Source organism: Lissotriton vulgaris, chromosome 3_1, assembly GCF_964263255.1.
Source record: "Lissotriton vulgaris chromosome 3_1, aLisVul1.2, whole genome shotgun sequence".
NCBI lineage: Eukaryota > Metazoa > Chordata > Amphibia > Caudata > Salamandridae > Lissotriton > Lissotriton vulgaris.
Window position 1 is genome coordinate 1,827,685,836 of NC_141689.1, and position 21,895 is coordinate 1,827,707,730.

General features: G+C 42.8%; 1 protein-coding gene across 4 annotated transcripts in view; it reads right to left on the reverse strand.

Annotated features, from left to right (window-relative positions):
* Positions 1 to 21,895, reverse strand: part of NR3C2 (nuclear receptor subfamily 3 group C member 2) — an 892,575-nt gene that overhangs the window by 39,128 nt on the left and 831,552 nt on the right. For all 4 annotated transcript variants that reach the window (XM_086962278.1, XM_086962276.1, XM_086962277.1 and 1 more), the window contains exons 7-8: positions 21,317 to 21,447; positions 1,970 to 2,127 (exon numbers count right to left, since the gene is read on the reverse strand). In XM_086962278.1, coding sequence (XP_086818404.1) covers positions 1,970 to 2,127; positions 21,317 to 21,447 — 289 coding nt within the window. The remainder of the gene's footprint in view (positions 1 to 1,969; positions 2,128 to 21,316; positions 21,448 to 21,895) is intronic.

Genomic DNA, 21,895 nt, shown 5'->3' on the forward strand with positions numbered 1-21,895 from the left:
CAAAACGTTAGCAAACCTATCACTGAGAGCGTGGTAATCATGCTCCTCAGCTACGGAGCAGCGCAGTTAGGTTGCGACAGGTGACAGACCTTCTACTCTACTCAAAGACAGTAGCGTTGTTTTTTCCTCAGCATTTCTAGGGAGTTTTGTAAGACAAATGGATTGTTTTCCAAAGAGAGAGCTCTTTATACCAATTTCATAAATACTAAGGCTCAGATTTACTAACAGTTTGTGCTGCGTTTGCATCATAAAAGCGGCGCAAACTTGCGCTGTGTTGTATTGAGATGTACTTTCCAGCGCAAAACTTGTTTTGTCCTGGAACATAGCCCTAAAGTAATGCAAAGCAGCACTATGTACTACTTTCTGTCAAGGAGTGTACAACTTGTGGTACATGGGTATTTCCATACAATCACTCATGGATTTTGACGCAATACCCTATCTACTAACACTGCTAGACAGAGATAAGTGGCAAAAAATGGACCCCCCCCTACCCCCCGTCCGCTAGGAGCAGGCCTAACATTGGAGAAAAGTTTTATTTTCTGTGCGCTGAACCTACAGCACACATACAAACTTGGAAAAGTATAAAACTACTGCTAGAAATAGTATTTTGTACTGGAAGGGTATCCTTTCAGTATAAAACCTATGCTAGACATCATTCAGAAACCACTGCACTATGGTTCCAGAGTGTATGCGTCGAGCAAGGCAGGCAAAAGTGTGCCTGCACAGGCTGAGAAACAATGCCATAACTTAGTTGATATGATGCTGCTCTGCTTTTTCCCCAACATAGCAACTTTGGCTGCTGTGTTGAGTCTCGGTGTATATGTTCAGTTGTTAATTGGAGATGATGTGGCTTAATGGCCAGAGCTGTCGACCTTGAAAACTGGGGAACCAGGTTCTAGTCTGGGTGTCGAGTCCATAGCCTATGATTCTTGGCAAATCACGTTATCTCCCTGTGCCTTCAAAAACGTAATGTGGCCTTGTGCAATGTAACTGGTGCTCATGTAGAGAGCTTTAATACCTTCGGGTCGAGTTTGCGCAATATTAAAAAAAAAAAAAAGAAAACCAACATAACATCATAAGTACTTTCTGTACAACCTTGACATTTACATGTAATAAATATGAGCCAAAAGCTATTCAACAAAAAATCTAGTTGTCTGAACATTTTTCGCGAGGATATGGGTTTCGCATCCCCCACCCCCGTGCACAGCTTAGAAGAAAAATTCACCACATGAAATCGCTTCTTTCTCGTGGAAAATGCGATTAGATTAACCACCTCTTCAGACAGTAAAGTACTGACGCTTCTTCACTGGTCCAATGTTACCCCAGTGCAAGAGAGAACTAAAGCCAGCACTAGGAGGTCCACGCTAAGTGCTTCCGGGTTCCACGTGTGCTAATCCCCACAGCCTTCTTTCGGCACACCCCACTGTGCAATTCTATAACCTCTCTGACCAGGGCGAATGACTGGCTCAGGAACGAGTCAATCATATTTCTGCCTCTCACTGAGCTTGTTATTTTCTTTAAAGGGTAGCATAACATTGCAGAAATGTTCGAAACATGGTAGGGGTGAGATAATATATGCACCAACTTGAAACAGCCCATACGATAAATAAACTTCCTTTTACCTTTATGCACAGATTTTTGTATGCTATACATACATGAAAATCCTTATTCCCGACATCTTTGTAATGCCACAAATATCTGTGGCAGGCAGCACAGTTAGTTCTTGTAGTCATGTGAAACACACTTTGCGGAACACAATATAGACGGCTTTAGCTTGGTTGTTAAACATGTGATGTCTGCTGCGTATTTATTAAACAATTTCGAGTCCCCTCCCGTGTGGTCCTGAAACTCAGTTATCAAAAAATAAAGCAACTACCTGTCGGCCCATATTACGCCACAATTTTGTACTTATTTGAGTAACTTAAGGAAGGATACTTCATGGTGTTGTACCTTTTTGAACGATACCTACATTGTGCATGGAATCCAAAAGCTTCGTTAGTTGGTAAAACCGCTGCCAGCTCTGCCCGGAGGTGTTCGGACTCTTTGTTACCAGCTTCCTCAGCTCCTTAATGTAGTTTGACCTCATTTCATCAAATGCCGCTTGGCATCTCAGGCCGTCTTTGGGAACTGTTGAATGAGGAAACAAATACACCAGTCGCTACATTTTCTCGCATGATATATGACATATTTAAACTTGTTCCTACAGAAGTCAATAACTATAACATACAGAAGATGATGGACATCAATCTCAACAGTGGAATCTGCCAATGTATATAAAAATATGTACAGGAATACACACATATCTAAAAGTACCTTTCTTTGCTAATGGAGGCTCTTCTGTTTATCATGGAATTGTTGCTGAAAATGAAACGCACCGTCAACAACACCGAACAAATACTGTCAAACCCAAGAGCTCTGACCTTTTTGCAAGCCTTCATTGCATATTGACATTTTATTTTACTGCAAACATTTGTAATATCCAATAAAATATAAAAGGAATGAAAAATAAAAATCGTACCATTTAAAGATTGTGAGCATATAGCTGCAAAAATAAAAGTAAAAACATGATCCATAGCAAAAATAAATTAATGAACGCGCAAATTAGCTCATCCAGTCAAGTGATCACTTTGTAGGTGGCTATGGAAATTTTCATCAGACACAGCGAAGAGAGCCAATGGGTGAGTGGGCACACTTACTGCTCTATGCTGTGGTGGGTGGAAGCAAAATGTGAAGGACACGTCAGTAGACAAATGGATAAAGAGGGGTGACAGAAAACTTCTATATGTAACCATTATGTATATTATTATGATTTTTGGGGGAAAGATGTGGCAAGACTACAACGTAGAAATTGTCGATAGACACTGGCTGCTTACACCACTACAAAAAAAATCTAAGGCGTAGTATACTATTATCTAAAGAAAAGAAGGTATATGCAATAATCAGTTTCATAACTTCAAATTTGACTCGGGCAAGAAAAACAAGTAAACAGTAATGCTTATGTTTTGCAGATTGCTTGTGCAGCCCTACGAGCATGGTCTTCCAGAAGAGACCTAAAAACAACGTTGGTATTTTGCTGCTGTCTTCATGGGTAAAGTCTACTTGAAAATAACGCCACAGATCTAAAAGTAAAGTGAATGGAGGCAAAAGTGCATCCACAAGATGTGAATCTAGAAATGTTGCTACCAGAAAGGATAACGAAAGTTACAGTTAAATTCAGACAATGCTAGTCAAGTGCCTGATTGGAGACAAGTAGGCACAACTAAAGCAAAGTACCCCAAACTTTCAGATTCTAGATTCAGCCTTAGAGTTTGATGTCAGTAGGAGCACTGCCTTTGGTTCGAGATCCAAAATTGACATCCTGATGGTAATACCAGAGAGCTTCCGCTCCTTTGGCCGCATTTATCAACACTTCGCCCCAGTCAGTCACCAAACATGACACAAACCCACACAAAGTGTTGATTTGGGATTTACTTTCCAGCGTGAAACATGTTTTCAAGATGGAGATCCACAGTTCTCCCATGTGACGGAGACATTGTCAGAACTGCTGAAGAGGATAACAGAACCATAGAAAGAATCAAAAAGCCCCCACTGCAGGCAATGAACAGGATAAGGACAAAACCTCAGATGGAAAGTGGATATCACAAAGAGGCCCAACACTTTGCTCTGCATTGGTGTCATAAAAGGGACGCAAACCCAGCACAAAATGTGTAATTGGGATGTACTTACCAGCTTGTTAAACTATTTTGTGTGAAAAGCAGCTCTAAATCACTAAAGTAAGGCAAAGCAGGGCTATGCGCTCCTTTGCATCAAGAGGTTACCATGGTTGTTTTTGGTCATTCCCATGCAACCATTCATGATTTTGACCCAATACCCTATCAACTAGAAATAGTAGATAAGGTTTTGTGCTAAAAATGTATGCCTCCTCAAGGTAGGTGTAGCGTTTTGAGTAAAGTTTTATTTACTTCAAACATTTCCAAATTTACATTCGTAGCGTACTGTACAGCACACTTACAAATTTGAAAACAAATGAAACTATATCTAAGGATATTATCTTCCCTTCGAGTACAACACCTATGCTAGACTATGCACTATGGTGAAAGGTCTGCGTGGCACAAGGAAGCCAAAAGTGCACCAGTGCAGGAACAGAGAGATATAGTACCATATCTTAAATGATATATCACAGTTCTGCTCTTTCCTTTTCGTGTAATTCACTGCATCAACTTTAAATTAGTAAATGTGTGGCAGAGTTCTAGCTTTACTTTCAATCACCCAAAAACCTGTATAGAAGAAATAAAAGCATTCCGATCTGAAAATGAACATGTACCAAACAAGGCCTCGAGAGTCAGAAAACAAGGAGAGTAGCTTAACTTTAACTTGATTTCACAGCTTCCAGATCCGCAAAGAGATTGAATAAAAAAAATAAAGAATTAAGCCACAGAGGTGGAGTCAGATTGTAAAAACTACACCACAGTCTTAGGAGCTAAAGCTAGCAGAAAACAGTAATCTTCTTAGCAAGTATATCAATATTGGAAATACATCATTCGAAACAACAGGAGAAGTAAATTGTATACCTGCATTACGGGGCTAAAAGATCCTTAGGCCTTACACCCAGCAGTCTGCCAGCCAAGACAGATCCTGTGTGCCTGCACCAACCAACAATGCCAAGGGCAATAAGAACATAGCGCAGAATCAATAGTGATTTCCTTAAAAAAGGCTCACTTTCAGGCCCTTCGGATGTCAGTACCTGTATCTTTTTTCTCCGATCGTTGGACACTGCCTTTTGCTTGGCAGGATCAGTCAACTCAAATAACCCATAACATTTTGCGGAACCCTATGCCAGAGGGGGTTAAGATCTTCAAGACTTGTACTATGTTACAAGGCGGCGAAGCTGCGGATCATTGCAGACTGGTCCCTCGGAGCCTCCGAGAAGCATTGGGTCGGATGGATTATGCTGTAGTTGGTAGATCCATCTGGGACTTAGTTTGGAAGTCCAAAGATGATGGATCAGTGAACGCTTACCTCGGCATCCTGACTGAAACAACCCATACTTCCATAGTCAGCCTTAATTCCTGCTCAATATTCGGGCCCTTTCGAACAGTGGGAGGCAGGCGACTGGTTGGCAATACCTCATGTTCACCAACTAAAAGATGCTCACGTTTCAGGAGTTCAAGTAGACTTACTAGAAAAATGACTGTTTCCATTACACACAATTAAGGCACTGTTTTTTTCCATCCACTTATTGCACAGGAGACACAAGAGTGCTTTTCTCCTTTGAGAAAATTGTGAAAACAGCAGAAGAATCCAGAGACAGCATCTCTTTCCTATAAAGAGTCCTATTGGCTGGCTCAAACACCCCAACCCGCACACCCTAATAGAACGCTGGACAAGAGTCCTAAAGACATGTGACTTCATTCACTAGATGGCGCCTTTAATCGCTAGATTATGTCCACTTTCAGACGAAACAGAAGGATGTCGTAAACTGGTTGTACTACAAAGGAGGTGGAATGCTACAAACCTTAAATAGTGCCACTGGAGAGGAGGAAAAACAATAAATAGGATAAACGATGCGCCAGTTGCAGTAAAATGGCGTTCCACAGTAGTATGGAGAAGCTTCAAAAGTCTGGTAATGAGGATTGAATATGCGGGCAGACATTTAAAGGTTTGTGGTCGCAGTTACAACATTTCGAAGCCCCTGCATTACCTTTTCTTGTGCTATCAAGCGCCGTTGCTTTTGTTTTAAAGCAGCATGAGGCAATTATAGCATACCATCAGAGTTCGACAAAAAGAAGAAGGGGGATGAAATAAACCTGTAACGAACAATGTCCGCTGTGATGCTACATTCTGGGGTCTGCCCTGATTTGACCTCTCAGAGGCCTGAGGGCCGACTGGATGTCTTTCAGCGCTTGAGATCCAGCTAAGAAAGCACCTTGGGGGCGAGCGAGACCGAAACAGAGAATAGACGGAAACCGCAGCAATTGAGATGAATCATGCGGCTTCCTCCACATGTGAGCAATGTTGAAACTGCATTGATGCGGTCATCATGAAAGTTTCATAATAAACCGTTGCTTGTTTTACGATTTAATACAAGGCCCCCAAAAAGGGAAGCCTTGAAAAATTGACATAAACAAATGGTGTTAATTAAAATCGATAACTCTATACGATCATCTTTCAGAGAGTATTTGAGCAACATGTGTAGACTATAATGGAATAAAATACTTGAAGAGCTGCAGCATCGATATTTTATCACCTTAGGCAGTGGTAATTTGTTGACTGTCACAGGAACGTTAAAGGAATGTGAAGCGTTGCAGTGTGTGTTGAAATTACTAAATTAAAAAACACAGGAAGACATATTAACATAATACAAAGCAAAATAACAGGACAGCCAAACCATACCCGGGCACAACACAACAACACAGTCCCAAGAAGAGTGCAATACAACAACCACAGTAAAACACAATAACAATACAACAACTCCCTTACCCCTTGGTCCTGGCCGCGGCTCCCGCTGCAGGCGGAGTATGCTAGAGCCGCTGTTCCTGCCCTCCAAACTACCTAGCACAAAGTTTGAGCCCCTCGTCCCCCGGCATCGCGGTCTGTCTTCCCATTAACATAAACTCTAATTGTTTGTTTTTGCCATTTACTGACTAAACGTGTATTAATCTGTTTCTCAATGTCGTGCATATCCGCATTACTTGTTGCTCATTGTAATTGTGTTGCATTGTCAGAACTGTAAATCCTATCGTCCTCATTGCTGAATTGTTTTATTTCTTTTCTTCCTTGCTGGTTTAGTAAAGCCCCAACCTGTTCTCACGGCCCCACCTGCGCTGTGCTTTTGCCACACCGTTGCCCTACCCACGGCCCGACAGCCCTTTCCACATCCCAGGGCAACTTAATAGAGGCCTCAGCAAGTCCGTCTGCGCCTGGACTGTGCTCAACCCTGAACCCCAGCAATTTCAGGTTCTCCGCAGCAGAGTTCCATGCCCTGGACCCGGCACGCAACAACTGTTTCCTTGCTTCACCACATACCACAGCGGCACCATTAACCTGCATCCATTGCCGCTTCAACACAATCACCACTTTGTTGAACTGCACCACCCCAATGCCGCACTCCCCCCCCCCCACCCCCTCTCAGCTCAACTCAACTGCCTCCTGATCAATGCAAGATAACTCTGCAAACATTCTACCGAGATTTGGGATGCCATCTCCACACTCGCCCCCAAGGTAACCTTCATCACAAGAATTTGCTCACCCCACATCGGTCCCCGACATCGCCACTGCAACCTCCTCCGAGTATAAGATGAAACAGAGACCGCGCCAACAGACACGGAGGAGGCATCGCCATCGTACACAAGGATTCTATCACCTGCACCATCACTAATGACGACACCTCATGGAATACATGAACTTCCAGCTCCGCAAAGACGCTAAAACCACTATCAGCAGCAGCCTCGCATACAGACCGCCAGACCACGAACCAGCCTCAACGATGCCATAGATGCAGTCATCGACCCTCTAGATGTCAAATTCGAACACTACATCTTCCTGCGACACCTACATTTCAACATGAATGACCTCCCTGACACCAACACCATCGACCTCCTGGAAAGATTTAACAATATTGGCTTCAAGCAGTTCGTCACTGATACCACACACAGTGCAGGACACACGCTAGACCCGGTCTTCACATTCAGCAACTTAATCAGATACAGCCACACAACAGACCTCACCTGGATGGAGCACGCCATCTTACACTTCACCCTCACCAGCCCTCAACACACTACCTCCATCCGAGACAACCTACCGCTGCTGGACCAAAGTAATTCAGTAGCTAAGAACAGACGCCCTCAGCACCTCTCAGTCAAACATCACAACCAACCTAGACCAAACAGTAGATAACTTTAATGTCTGGATCACCAATGCCGCCAACCAAGTCGCCCCCACCAAACCACCCAAGAAGAACAGACCCACCAAAAGTGCCAGCAGTCCACACCAGAGCTCTGCATATTGAAACATGAATGTAAACAACTTGAAAGAATTGGTGAACCAGCAAGAATTACATTGACATAGTCAACTACAAATCAACCTGCAAAAACTACTATTGCCAGCTCAAAGCCACAAAAAAGGAGTCCCTCAGGCTCCACAACAAAACCATGGCCAACCAAACCAAGGAACTCATCACCATATTCAGAGAGTTCTCCTGCACCATAGCCACAGAAAACACACTCCCTCACTCACAAGAATTCTGCGACTCCCTCGGCGACCACTTTTATAACAAAATAGCAACTATCTACACAAACTTCGAACCCCACCCCTCCGACATCATCAGCAACACATTGAACCGAACCAGCAAACCCTTGCTCACAACATGGGGAACTCAGCACACAAACTATGACAACCCTGATGAAATCCATCCACTCTGGAGCACCCACCGACCCCTGCCCACATCGGATCTTCAACCTCGGAAGCAACGAGATCAGCCACCAGCTCACAACCATCCTCTGAGCTTACATCACTATAGTAATCTTCCCTGAAGCATGGAAGCACACAGAGGTCAGGTCCCTCCTCAAGGAACCGTCAGCAGACCCCAGAGATCTCCAGAACTATCATCCCATCGCCCTCTTACCGTTCCCACCAAAGTCCTGGAAATAGCCATAAACCTCCAACTCACTGATCATCTGGCACGAAACAAGCTACTGGACCCATCCCAGTCGGGCTTTAGAGTCAACCCCAGCACAGAGACAGCCTTGATCGCAGCAACAGCAGATGACACCCAGGTCCTGCTTGACAGATGAGAAACGGCTGTCCTCATCCTCCTGGAGCTCTCCGCAGCCTTTGTCAATGTCTTCCACCATACACCCATCCAGCGACTTTGCAGATTGGAATCACAGACAATGCGCTCCGATGGATGGCGTCCTATCCTCCCAGGTTCCACCCAGAGGGTCCGCCATCCCTCTTCACCTTGCACCCCCAAGCGCACCATCTGCGGAGTTTCCCAGCCCCCGTCCCTCAGCCCCACTCTCTTCAACATCTACATGACACCATCGCAGACATAGTCAGAGCACACATCAGCATCATCTCCCATGCTGATGACACCCAACTCGTCCTCTCACTCTCAGTAAACCCCACCCAGACAAAGACTAACTTCCACAATTGCATGATGAATGTTGGGACATGGATGAGAGACAACTGCCTCAAACTGAACACAGACAAGACGGAAGTCCTCATCTTCAGCAAACACACCGCTCTCTGGAACGACTCCTGGTGGCCCACGGAACTTGCCGCCTGATTCATCATTCATATTTGCGCTCGCAAAGGGCCAGATTCTGAGAATCTGGCCCTATGCGAGTGCAATTTTTGCATTTGGGATTCATCATCCCAAATGCAAAAATCGCTATTACCGAAATCGCATATTTGCAAGGAATTGGATTTAAGGAATCTCTAATAGAGATTCCTTAAATCCAATTCATCAACCAATTAGAAAATGCGAATCGCAATATTTGGTCGCAATTTACCACCAAGTCTGACTTGGTGGTAAATTGCGAAAAAAGAGCAAAAAGCACTTTAGTGCATTTTTTTCTTTTGCATGTTACACACACACATGTCCTTTGGACATGTGTGTGCGCAACACCTGTTCGAATGAGCATTTAAGGGTTGCTACAGGGTGTCCTTTGGACACCCCTGGCACCCTTCAAATCGCTATCTTATTTGTGATTAGCTAATCGCAAATAAGGAATACTCCTCATTCATTCCTATGGGCCTTTTGGCCCATAGGAATGAATGGGGAGTTTTTCCTTATTTGCGATTAGCAATTTGCTAATCGCAAATAAGGAATTTGTAGGAATCGCATTTTATTTTGCGATTCCTACATGAATACCGTTTTGCGAGTCTCTAATAGCGATTCCTTATGATTCTCTATTAGAGAATCGCAAAATGGTACCTTGATGAATCAGGCTGTTGGTCCCACCCTCACGTCAAAAGACCATGCCCGAAACCTCTGCATCATTCTAAACAGCGAACTCTCCATGAAATGCCAGGTGAACACCACTGCCTCAGCTAGCTTCCACATAATTTGCATGCTCTGAAAGATCTTCAGATGGCTCCCCATCAACACCAGGAAAACTGTGACGCAGGCGCTCATAATCACCCGACTCAACTACAGCAACAACCTCCAAACTCATGCAAAGACTTCAGGCAATTCAGAACGCAGCACCTAGGCTGATACTCAACCTTCCCAAGCGGACACACATCACCAAACACCTGAAAGACCTTAACTGGCTCCCCATCCAGAAGAGATGTCAGTTCAAGCTCTTGACCCACTACTACAAAGCCATCCACAACCTAGGATGACACTACACGAACCAATGCCTGACCTTCCACCAACCATTTAGAAGCCTTTCCTACATGCATCTCGCCCTCGCACAGACTCCATGTAGCCACCACAGCTGCACCAGAGGATGATCCTTCTCTCACCTCACCGCCAAAGCCTGGAACACCCTCCCTCTCCACCTTTGCACCTCTCACTCCCTGAACTACTTCCGAAAGAAACTCAAGACCTGGCTCTTTGACTGAAACCTGCAGGACAGCGCCTGGAGACCCCCTCTCCCCCCTCCCCCCAGGGCTCTACAAATACTTTTTTGATTGATTGATAAACAACACCACAATGCAATAAAGCAGCACAACACACCACCACTAAGAAAGACACAACACATCATCACCTTAGGAAAATGCAATACAAGTCTGCACAAATATTCTTGTCACACATTACCTACCACCTCAGCAAATCTGAGTTCATAATACAGCAGTGAGAGGTGTTTGCATCAATCATTTCCTTATGTACCTTCAAGAGCATGTAACAACACCACACAAAAAAGTAAAAAATGTTTTGTGATCAAGCCCCAATAGTTTAAAACAGCCCGAAGACTCATCTCCTGGTACTAAAAAGCAAAGAGTGAAGACCATTACAAAACCTTAACTACAATGCAGAGGAGGCAATACTACCTCTGTGGTTATGGTTAGGTATGACCTTCCAATGAAAATAGTTGTTCCAATTGTATGCAGATCAAACATGTGAGGGGCAAAAAGGGAGATAGGGTCAAACTAGTAACATTTCCCATTAGAATTCCATTAGGATCCTTCCTTTGCCTTTGCAGGTTTAGGTTTGGTTCAATTTGATTCAGTAGTTTTCAAGAAGCTAGCATTCTCAAATGAGCCAGTAAGTAAAAACTCAGCAATTCCAGGTTTGCGGACCATCCGCGAACCCACATTTTAAAGAATACTTAAATCCAGCTGGACGAGGGGGCTTTTTGTCAGGAGGTATGACTTTCCACTTAAGACTAAGCAGGCACAGAGGAAAGATATTCTGAATCAGTTTGTGCTGGGATTTCATGGAAGGAAAGGCTGGTGGCCCCTGCATAGCATTAGTGTTGTCTGAAATAAAGCTTCACATGTGTAGAGAACACAGTCTGCAATGGCATACTGATGGCAAACTACATTTACCATGAGGCTATGAACTCTTATGTCATTTATAAACACATCAGCCACCTGGGTATTAACTCTCCTTGTGGTCCACAGTAACTTTGCTAGGCAGTTGTGATCCGATGTTGCTGCAGCCAGTACTCTGCTACGAGGATCATTCTAGGCTTTTCTTTGGGGAGAGCAGTTGCTTCCTTTGAAGTTGTTTAAAGGACAATGATAATGCAAAGGAGTATTCTGAAAGTCAAGCTGTATTTCGATACCAAACTTTGAACTATTTTGAACATTTAACTTGATTTCTTCTAAAGACTGTAGGATTGTTGCATTACATCTGAGGTCGTCCTGTGATGAAACAGATAGAATTCCTAAGTCTGAACCATATTGCACATGCTAAGCATATAAGATTACACATATGGTTTTAGAGTTCGAATAATGTTTATAAGTGTTACTAAGCTAGGAATCACAGAATATACATGATTGCTAATCCTCTTGCAGTAACACATAAGTCAAGTAGAACCTATAACTCATCTTCCACAGAGAGTGAAAAATGACATAGCTTGAGAGAAGTGTTGATGAACACATATTAAAGCCACTTATCTTTTATATAGTTTCTGGAAGCAAGTTTCACATCAAAGTAAACACAGTTAGTTACACAGAGATACTGCTAATGTATATTCATTCCCTTTTACAGTTAAATGCAGACTGTCATGGTAAATTACTAATGGTATATCTTAGAGCTATAAGGCAAGATGAGCATCCCATGAAACTTAGCAAAAGGTAGAGGGGACCCAAGGGGAACCACCCCATGTAAAAACAAAATGCTGATATTACCACAGGGCTTGTGACCCGCAGGAATGCGTTTGCACAGAGCTGAAGGCCATCCCCAATGGGGGTTGGGGTTTCATTGAGGGTTGGGCACAGAGCATAGCTAAAGGCCAGGTCTTGCAGTCAACCGCTGTTGTTCATGGTAGAAAGCTGTGCGCAGCAGGCTGTGTGCCGCTGGCAGGGGGTTGAGCACAATGACTACACCTTGTGGCCTTCCCCTGCAGCACACTACAGAAGGTTTTGTGCAACTGGGGTTGGCCTCCTGCAGGGAGGAGCGAGTTGGGCCAAAACCTGCTTCACATAGCTGAAGGCCTTGCGAAGCAGAGATTGACTGTCCATGACCGGTTAGGTGTGAGGAAATGTTGCACGTGGTACATGATATAAAAAAAATCATTAAACAAACCACAAAGATTAAAGGGAAGATACGGTTAGCTTATTTATAACATCTTCAAGTATGTTTATAACAGCCTCATAAATTCACTTACAAACTCAGTTAAAGGGCAGTGATATTTATGAATTATGGTTAAGACAGCAATCATCACACTTACAATAAATAGCAAGGCAAAATTGAGAAATACATTTACGGGAACTGTGTAAAATAAACCAAAGGGCAGATGTTCTCATTTTTAATGCAATGAAGTGCAGCAACCAAATTTGCTGCGCTGTGAGATGTCAGAGGGGGGGCGGGGGGGGGGGGGGGGAGAACAGCACAGAACCATATCTATTACAATTGGCCTGCTGCTGCTATCTTCCCCTATTCTGGCGCTCTTAATGGCTCCCTTGCGCAACACACTGACCCGCAGTACTGAGTGTGTGCTGTTCCTTCCACCTTTCTAGTACACATTCCTATGTCTAGACAAACACTGAAGGATCCCGTGCACTAGATGTATGCTGTGCTTTTCAGCACACATGCAATGCATGGGATTCTTGGCAAAATTAAAACATTTCTCCTTGTACACCCATGCTTTAAAGAGAAATGATTTTTTTTTTAATAGAAAGCCCACTCCGGCTATCTTTATAGCATTAATAAAACTACAGGTGATTGCACAGTAATGTCCCAGTAACACCCTTTTGAGCAAAGTGATAAAAAATGCTCTTTCCTGCAGAAAAAAAGGGTACCTTTGCTGCGCAAAACACCTTTTGCACTGAAAAAGAAATAACATTTTGTTACAAAGTGTTAATAAATCTGGGTCCAAGTCTGTAGGCTAACGGCTAAGAAAAATGCTGTAATCAGCAATGTACAGGAAAAAAGCTGCAACATTCTTTCTTCGTATTAGAGAATTAGTTGTGTGACATCGTGAAATGAAATAGACAGAAATTAAAGCACCTCTTGCAGAAAATCTTTCTTTATTATTAGATTTTAATTTGATCATATCAACATGGGAGCAACAATAAGCAATCATGGGCATCCAAGTCCATCACTGCACCCACTTCTTACTGCTTCATATGATGCTTCATATGATGCTTTATATTTGGTTGTTTCACTTCGGTTACCTAACATGAAAGCTACCATGAAGGTATACAGATACAGAATACTGTCTGAACTGGGCTTGACACCAGAGAGGGCTTTTGATGCTGCTCGAGCGCCAAGTGCCATAAATTCTATTGCAAGCTCTTTGACCTCACTACTTTTTCCCACAAATGCTCCAATGGTGAACTGTGTAGGGCATGACAAAAGATCTAAATGCCATAACTCACATTGCCTGAAATCTCAAATAACAAAAGTCTGTCCTGTAGACTAAGCCAAATGTTTATGAGATACACAACGTTTAAGTAGCAGAACAGTACGTCATGAGTCATTATATCGGAACGTAAATTTTGGTACAATTACATCAGGATATGTATATATCTATCACATTATGTATATTTAAAATACAGACTATAATTAAAATAATTTCCCTAAAAACGTATTTCATAATAAAACAAAAATATAAATATAATGCTTGTAAATGTTAGTGCACATTAATAATATTAATCATAATATAATATTGGAGTAAAAAATTAAGTAACAATGTAAAATGGGAATAAAGTTGAGAATAATAGGGATTTAGGAGAAGCTTAGAAGCAGATTCAGGACATCGTGCCAAACTCATTGGCAAATGAACATATTTTTGACTATCCTTTTTAACTGTCCTTCCCCGATGGATTTATACAAATTAAAAAATACCATTACTAGAAGTAACCTCAACTTGCGCTTGTCTGCTAAATTTTATGAATTCTAACTACACATTTGAAGTTATATATTTGTGTGAAATGTAATTTGCATTTCACCTAATTTTCCTAGGGACGCATACACATAAGCAGGACTTGTTTTGAGGGAAGTAAGAGTGTACTTCTGCATATGTACAACTGGCCAGAATGTGCAAAGTTTCCACTTCTGAATACGTTAGACTTGCAGGAAATGTTAGTTCTGAGCTTGCACTATCTATCTGTCTATCTATCTATCTATCTATCTGTCTATCTATCTATCTATCTATCTATCTATCTATCTATCTATCTATCTGTCTGTCTATCTATCTATCTATCTATCTATCTATCTATCTATCTATCTATCTATCTATCTATCTATCTATCTATCTATCTATCTATCTATCTATATATATATTTACTGAAAGAACCAAAGGTTAAAGCTTAGTTATTTTCCCTATACAAACCAAGTTTAAACTACACAAACTTTAAAAATTCTAAGCTATAACTTTCATTGCCAATTTATCCACCACCTTCAAATTATTATATGTAGCAGGCCTTGTTATACACTCTTTTCAGCTTGCTAACTAGACAACACTAACTAGAACTTGCCACTCTGCCATGCACTCAGGGGATGCTCCTCCGCTAATGTGGAGGAGCTGTTGCTCCACTGCCCTGTAAGCAGTTGAAAATCACAAAACTGCTGTAAGACAGCGTTGTGATTGGTTAAGAGAGTCTGAGAGCCAGGGTGGTTCCTGCCTCCTTCCTACTCCTTGAGTGATGAGGAGGACAGAGATGCGCTGGCCAGTGTGCAGTTAAGTGGTATTTCTTTTCCTTTCTTTTTTTTAATTACCCCACCTCACCTCCTTATCTCTCTACCCCGTTAAGTAGCGGATGCCACTGCAGGCACTGTGTTCAGAGGTGCGTGACTTATAGTAATTTGAAGGTGGCGAATAAATTATAAATGGAAGTTATAACTATAACTTTACAAATTTTAATGTTTGTGTATTTTAGGTCGGGGTTGTATAGAAATAATTAATTCCTAAGATATTTCTAACTTTAAATTATCCTTAACCTTTATTTTTTTCATTGTATGTTAAATGGTTTTTATTTATTTTTTGCTAAAAATGTGTTTCAAATCGCAGTGTGGAGTATATTGATAGATGTGTTGTAAAGTGGAGTGCAGTGTAGTACATGAAGGACAGTGTTGTATAGTCTACTGTTGTACACTGGAGCACTGTAGAGTGGAGTAAAGTAGAATGGAGTAAAGTAGCGTACAGTTGAGTAAATTGTTATACAGTAGAGCGGCGTGGTGTGTCATATCGTGGAGCGGAGTATCGCAGAGTGGAGGGGCGTGATGTACAGTGTAGTAGCTTGTCGAACAGTATAGCTAAGTATTGTAGAAGGGAGTGCCGTTGAATGGAGTGCAATGAAATGGAGTCTGGTGGAGTGGATTGTCATCGAGTAGAGTGTTGTAGAGTGGCATAGAGTGTAGCAGAATCTTGGGGGAACATCGTTTAAAACGAAACTTTTACCACGCACTACCATTACAACGAAAGTCGTTACAACAACTTTCGGTGGAGGGCGCTGTTGAATAGGGAATAGTTTAATTTTCTATCCAACACCTTCCCTACTATCCACGGGGACTGGAGTTGGAATAGAAAATTAAACTATTCCACTATCCAGCGCCCCCCAACGCAAGTCGTTGTAACGACTTGCGTTGTAATACCTGCTTTGTAAAGGCATGCGTGGTAAAAGCATGCGTTGAAACGTCATACAATCGAATCTTGCAGTGTGGAGTGGCAGAGAATCTCGTACAGTGTAGTGCTGTACAGTGGAGTATCATTATTTGTGAGAACACAGTGCTTGGTACAGTGGCGAGTAATAGTTAGTGTTGTCTGGTTAGCGAGCTGAAAAGAATGTGCAACAAGTTCCGCTAGTCACAATAATTTGAAGGTGGTGGATACATTGTAAATGAAAGTTATAACTATAACTTTAGAAGTTTTTAAGTTTGTGTAGTTTATACTTGGTATGTAGAAGTATACAGTAAATGTATAGTACAGTGATGTGGAGTGAAGGAGGATAGGCAGGAATAAAGTGTCGGAGAGTGGCATACAGTGCAGAAGAATGTTGTAGAGGGGAGTTGCAGAGAGTACAGAACTGTGTGAAACAGTGGAGCTGTGCAGAGTCGATGGCTCTTATTGTAGCGTTGAGTGAGAGAAGTCTCGTACAGTTCAGTAGAGTCGAGTGGAGTGGTGTAACGTAGTGTGGAGTAAAGTACAATAGAGGGTATTGGCGTGTTGTAGAGTAGAGTAGCATGGAGTGGACTGTACTGGTGTAACATAGGTAGTAAACTTTTATAAATTGAAGTGGGGTCACATACAGCAGTGCTATGTCGTATAGAAAAGTTTCTTGTAGTGGAATAGTGCTGTACATTGGAGTGTATGAGCATGGAGTGGTAGACTTTTATAGAATGGAGTTATATAGAGTGGAGGAGAGTGTCAGACAATGGAGCAGCATAGAGTGGAGTGACATACAATGGCACTCAGAGTGCATTACCGTTAAGTAGAGTAGCATACAGTGGAACACTGTACAGTGGAGTAGAGTACAAGCATAAAGTGGAATAGCGTAGAGTGGCACTGTGTACAGTGAGGTAGTGTAGAGTGTAATAGGGTACAGTGGATTAGTGTAGAGTGGGGTGGCATATATTGAAGTGGCATAGCCTAGAGTCCAGGAAGCTGTTATAAATTGGAGAGGTGTCTAATACAGTATGTATGTATGTATGTATAGAGTTCTGTGTTGTACTGTGTTGGAAACTGTTGTAGAGTGGAGTAGAGTGTTGTACAATAGAGTATACAGGTATACAGTCGAGTGCACTTTTGGACAGTGAGTGGACCAGAGTGTATTAGAGTGGCATAGACTGTAGTAGAGTTTTGTAGAATGGAGTTATATGGAGTGGAGGAGAGTACACTGAAATGGCATAGAGTGGAGAAGTGTGGAGTGGGATAATGTGGAATAGCATAGACTGGAGTAGCGTAGAGTGGCATATAGTGAAGTAGCATATAGAGGAGTGGTGCAGAGTGTAATAGGGTATAGTGTAGTAGCATACAGAGGAGTGGCGTAAAGTGTAGTAGCGTATAGTGGAGTGGCGTACAGTGAAGTGGTTTAGACTGGAGTGGTGTTTTGTGGGCTGGGGTAGGGTGTAACAGCATACAGTGAAACAGTGGAGTGGGGTAGAGTGGAATAACATACAGTAGAGGGTCAAAGATTGAAGTTGCATACAATGTAATTACGTAGAATGGAGTGGCGTATAGTGAAATAGTGCCTAGTAGAGTACAGTGGAGTGGTGTAGACCAGAATAGCGCAGAGTGAAGTGGCGTAGAGTGGAGTGGTGTAAACTGGAGCAGTGTACAGTGGAGTGGGGTAGAGTGGACCAGTGTACAGTGGAGCGGCATAGGTGGAATGGCATCCAATGGACTAGCGTAGAAGAGTAGCGTAGAGTGGAGTAGTATACACTAGAGTGGAGTAGCATATAGTGGAGTAGCATAAACTGGAGTAGCTTAGAGTGGAGTGGCGTACAGCAGAGAGGCGTAGATTGGAATAGCATGTAGTGGAGTTGCGTACAGTAGAGTGGTGTAGACCGGAGTCGTATATACTGGAATGTGGTAGAGTGCAATAGCATACAATGGAGTAGCATCTAATGGAATAGTGTAGAATGGAGTGAGATAGAGTGGAGTGACACACACTGGAGTGACATAGAGTGGAGTAGCATACAGTGGAACATGAAAAAGTGTAGTGGCATACAGTGGAATGGTGTAGAGCGGACTAGCATTTACTGGAATAACTTATAGTTGAGTGGCATACAGCAGAGTGGGGCACACTGAAGAGCCGTAGACATACATTGTAATAGCGTAGAGTGAGTCTGGCGGCGTCACTACCTAGACTCAGCTAAAGCCCACTATAAAATGGCCCTGAAAGACTACCATAAAAATCTTAAGAGGTCCCCAAGCACCTTTTATGTACAATATATTAGGGAGGCTGATAATGACGGGAAGAAGATTAAAAAAATCATTGCCAATTTTACAGACTCTAAATTTATATCTCCCCCGTTGGAACCTAGTCAGTTCTTATGTAACTGTCTCAGTGACTTTTTTTGAGGATAAAACCCTCAAAATTCAGTCTAATTTAGGGGTGGTGAATAATGCTCCAGGGGACCTGAAATAAGAGATGTAGCTGGTCCCATTCCACAATCTGAATTGGCACCCTTCTAGGCCCAGTCACTGGAGGAGGTGACAGCTTCCTTTAGGAACTGTAAGTCCAGGTAGTCAATGGGTCGAATACCACTTCATATTTTGAGGTCGATCTCTGATATTATCGCCCCAATATATCAGGAGGTATTTGCCATTTCAATCCATTCCGGGGTACTTCCATAGAATTGGAAAAGAGCAAATGTAATTCTTCTGCTTAACCCCTCCCATGCTCATGACGGAGCCGCTCCGTTATGAGCATCGGCTGAGCTGTGCTCATGACGGAGCGGTTCCGTCATGGCCCTGCCGCCGCGCCTGCGCGGCGCTGATTTCGCGCCTTCACGGCGCGTTCTATTGAGCGGGCAGGGCCATGACGGAACCGCTCCGTCACGAGCACAGCTCAACCGCGGCGGGCATGCGGCAGCCGCTCCCCCACCCCCCCTAGCGCAGCGGCGGAATTGCCGCCGCAGCGAAGGGGTTAAAAAGGCCAAGCCAACCCTGAATCCTTGGCTAATTTTAGATCAGTCTCTCTGCTCCCAGAAGCCTTCGTCCTTATTTGAGCGACATGAGCAAATTGTTTGGAAGAAGCCAAATGCATCAGGAGCAATTGTGGGGAGCACTGCAAGGCTCCTTCCTAAGCCCCACACTCTTCAACATTTATATGGCTCCTTTGGTATATTTGATTGAATCATTTAACATCAAGGCCATCTCATATGTGGATGATACCCAACTCCGGCTCACATATGATGAGGATTCCATAAATGCGAAGGATGCATTTCTCGCAGTATGGTAGCGCTGCTCGATAGGCTGAAGGCCAATAAATTGCAGTGCAACACAGTTAAAACAGAAATCTTGTTGTTCGGGTGGAATTCCCTTCCAGGAAGGGTAGGAGCTTGGCCCAACACGGTGCCCCATCTACACCCGGTGGCTCGGAATGTGGGTGTTGTGTTTGACACCCAAATTTCGTTTGAAGCACAGGTATCAGCAGTAGTGAAAACATGCTTTTGGGTTTTTCACATGCTGAAGAAATTTTTCACTTGCTTACGCATGATCCCCAAGTCACAGTGGTCAGGGAGCTGAATCCTTCAAGATTGAACTATGCCAATGCGTTATATATAGGCATCCTTGAATATTTGATCCAGCGATTACAAGTTATGCAGCATATGGCAGTCGGCAGTCCGCTTTCCGTATAAAATACCGAAAAACACCTTAGTATCATTATTTCAGAAGAGACTTCATTGACTGCCAGTTCGAAAAAACATTATGTATAAAGCACTGACCCTGACGATCCAAAACCTTCACAAGGTCTGCATACCTTAATGAAAGAATTAAGGAATACAGCCCTGGAATACCTGCGTTCCAGCAATGCTGGACCAATTCTGGTTCCCTGTTTTAAAAGGCTACCAAGGGGAGGTTCTTTCTTCACTGTTAGAGTGGCGGGTATCTGGAATCGTATCTGGAATCAGCTACCCGAGCAAGAGGTCCATTGCGGAAGAAGCATAATTTTAAAAAGAGCTGAAAATCCTCTCATTCAGATTGCTATGAGGATAGGTGATCAGTGGTCTATGTCTCTGTTCCGCTCTGAATTGCCTAAACAGCGCTGGCACACTCTGTTTGGGTAGCCATGTGCTACAGAAGAATGTATCATTCATTTATTCCACTTCTAATTTCCACTGGCTTTGAGGTCTTTTTTTCGTTCTATGAAATTGGTGGTGTAACTTTGCAGACAAAGGTCTCCTTCACTAAATAAAAAGGTGAACATTCCATTGAATGTTCGATTCGTAATTGCAAAATCAAGCCAGGAAAACAATTACATGGAGTACAATAAGTAACAATGTTGTATGAACTGGAACAGCTAAGCAGCAAATCATAAAAAATGAAAAGATTTTATTTTGGGAAAATACAACACTCCCCCTCCCAGATTTCCGCTTATAAAACTGACACAAGACAAACAAGCACTGCCAAAGCCAACAGATCGGGCTTTAATGTCACAATGCATGCAGAACAGGAATGCAGAAATGTATTCCAATGCGATAACATATTAAAGGCAGAGAAATTAGCTCTACCAATCATTGGTGGTGATGTCTGCATTGGAGGTGATATTGCTGGTGGTAATGGTTATAGTACTGATGGTGTTATTGGTGGTTGAGGTATTCGTTGTGGTATCTGTATTGGTGGCATTTGTGTTTTGGTGATGAATGTCATGGTATTGGTGGTGGTATCAGTGCCAATAGTATTGGTGGTGTGTGACATTGGTGGTGGTGTTGATATTGGTGGTGATATGCGAGATAATGAACTGACTTTGACAAAAGTGTGATGGTGGATTGTACTTTTAAATGTACAGTAGTCCCTAAGGCACTGCAATGCAAGCAGTCCTCAAGAGGTGGAATGATACACCAAACAGCCAATAGCACAAGGTAAGATACACTCTTTTGAGCAGAGCCAAAGGCCGCTTTGAATCTTTTAAAGACATAATAACAACATTGCAGGCGAAGATCTACAGTTTTCTGTAGCCAGATCTTAAAATCAAGGCAACTGTAACAAAATTAGGCAGAAAGTAAGGTTAATAGTCACAATTAACATACCTGTACTTAATAGAAGCAGCACCTTCATTACCGTATACTCTTCAAAAGTGAGCTGCAAACGCCCAAACTCCACGCTGACCCCTTGCATACCCTGGCAGAGATCATACATGGCAGACTGGCGCATCCTCTCCCTGGAAGTAAAAATGTGACCTTAATTTCGATGTATATGAGCAATAGAACAATAAGGCCCTGCGGCTTTTAGAAAATAGTTATTGTACAAGATTTAATTTTTGTTAAAATATCATATTAAGACAACCTATTTTGTTACTGTTTCAAATACATTCACAATGCTCTCTTGCCTGGGAGCATCGGTTATGTTTTATAGCTGATATAAAAAACCACAGGAGAACTTTTGCAAAAACTCTTTTTGGTGTACTAGTTGAAAAAACAGCACACTATGATGTCGGAAGGAACATCAAAATAGATGTGGTTTGTAAAGGAGGAATTAGGGGGCATATTACCAAGCAATAGCGACAGGGCCGGACTGAGAACCAGAACCGGCCCTGGCAAAGTGCTCGGCCGGCACCCCCCCTCCGGGAGGAGTGGGAGGTGTGACCGCGCTCTGTGCCAGGGCCGGTT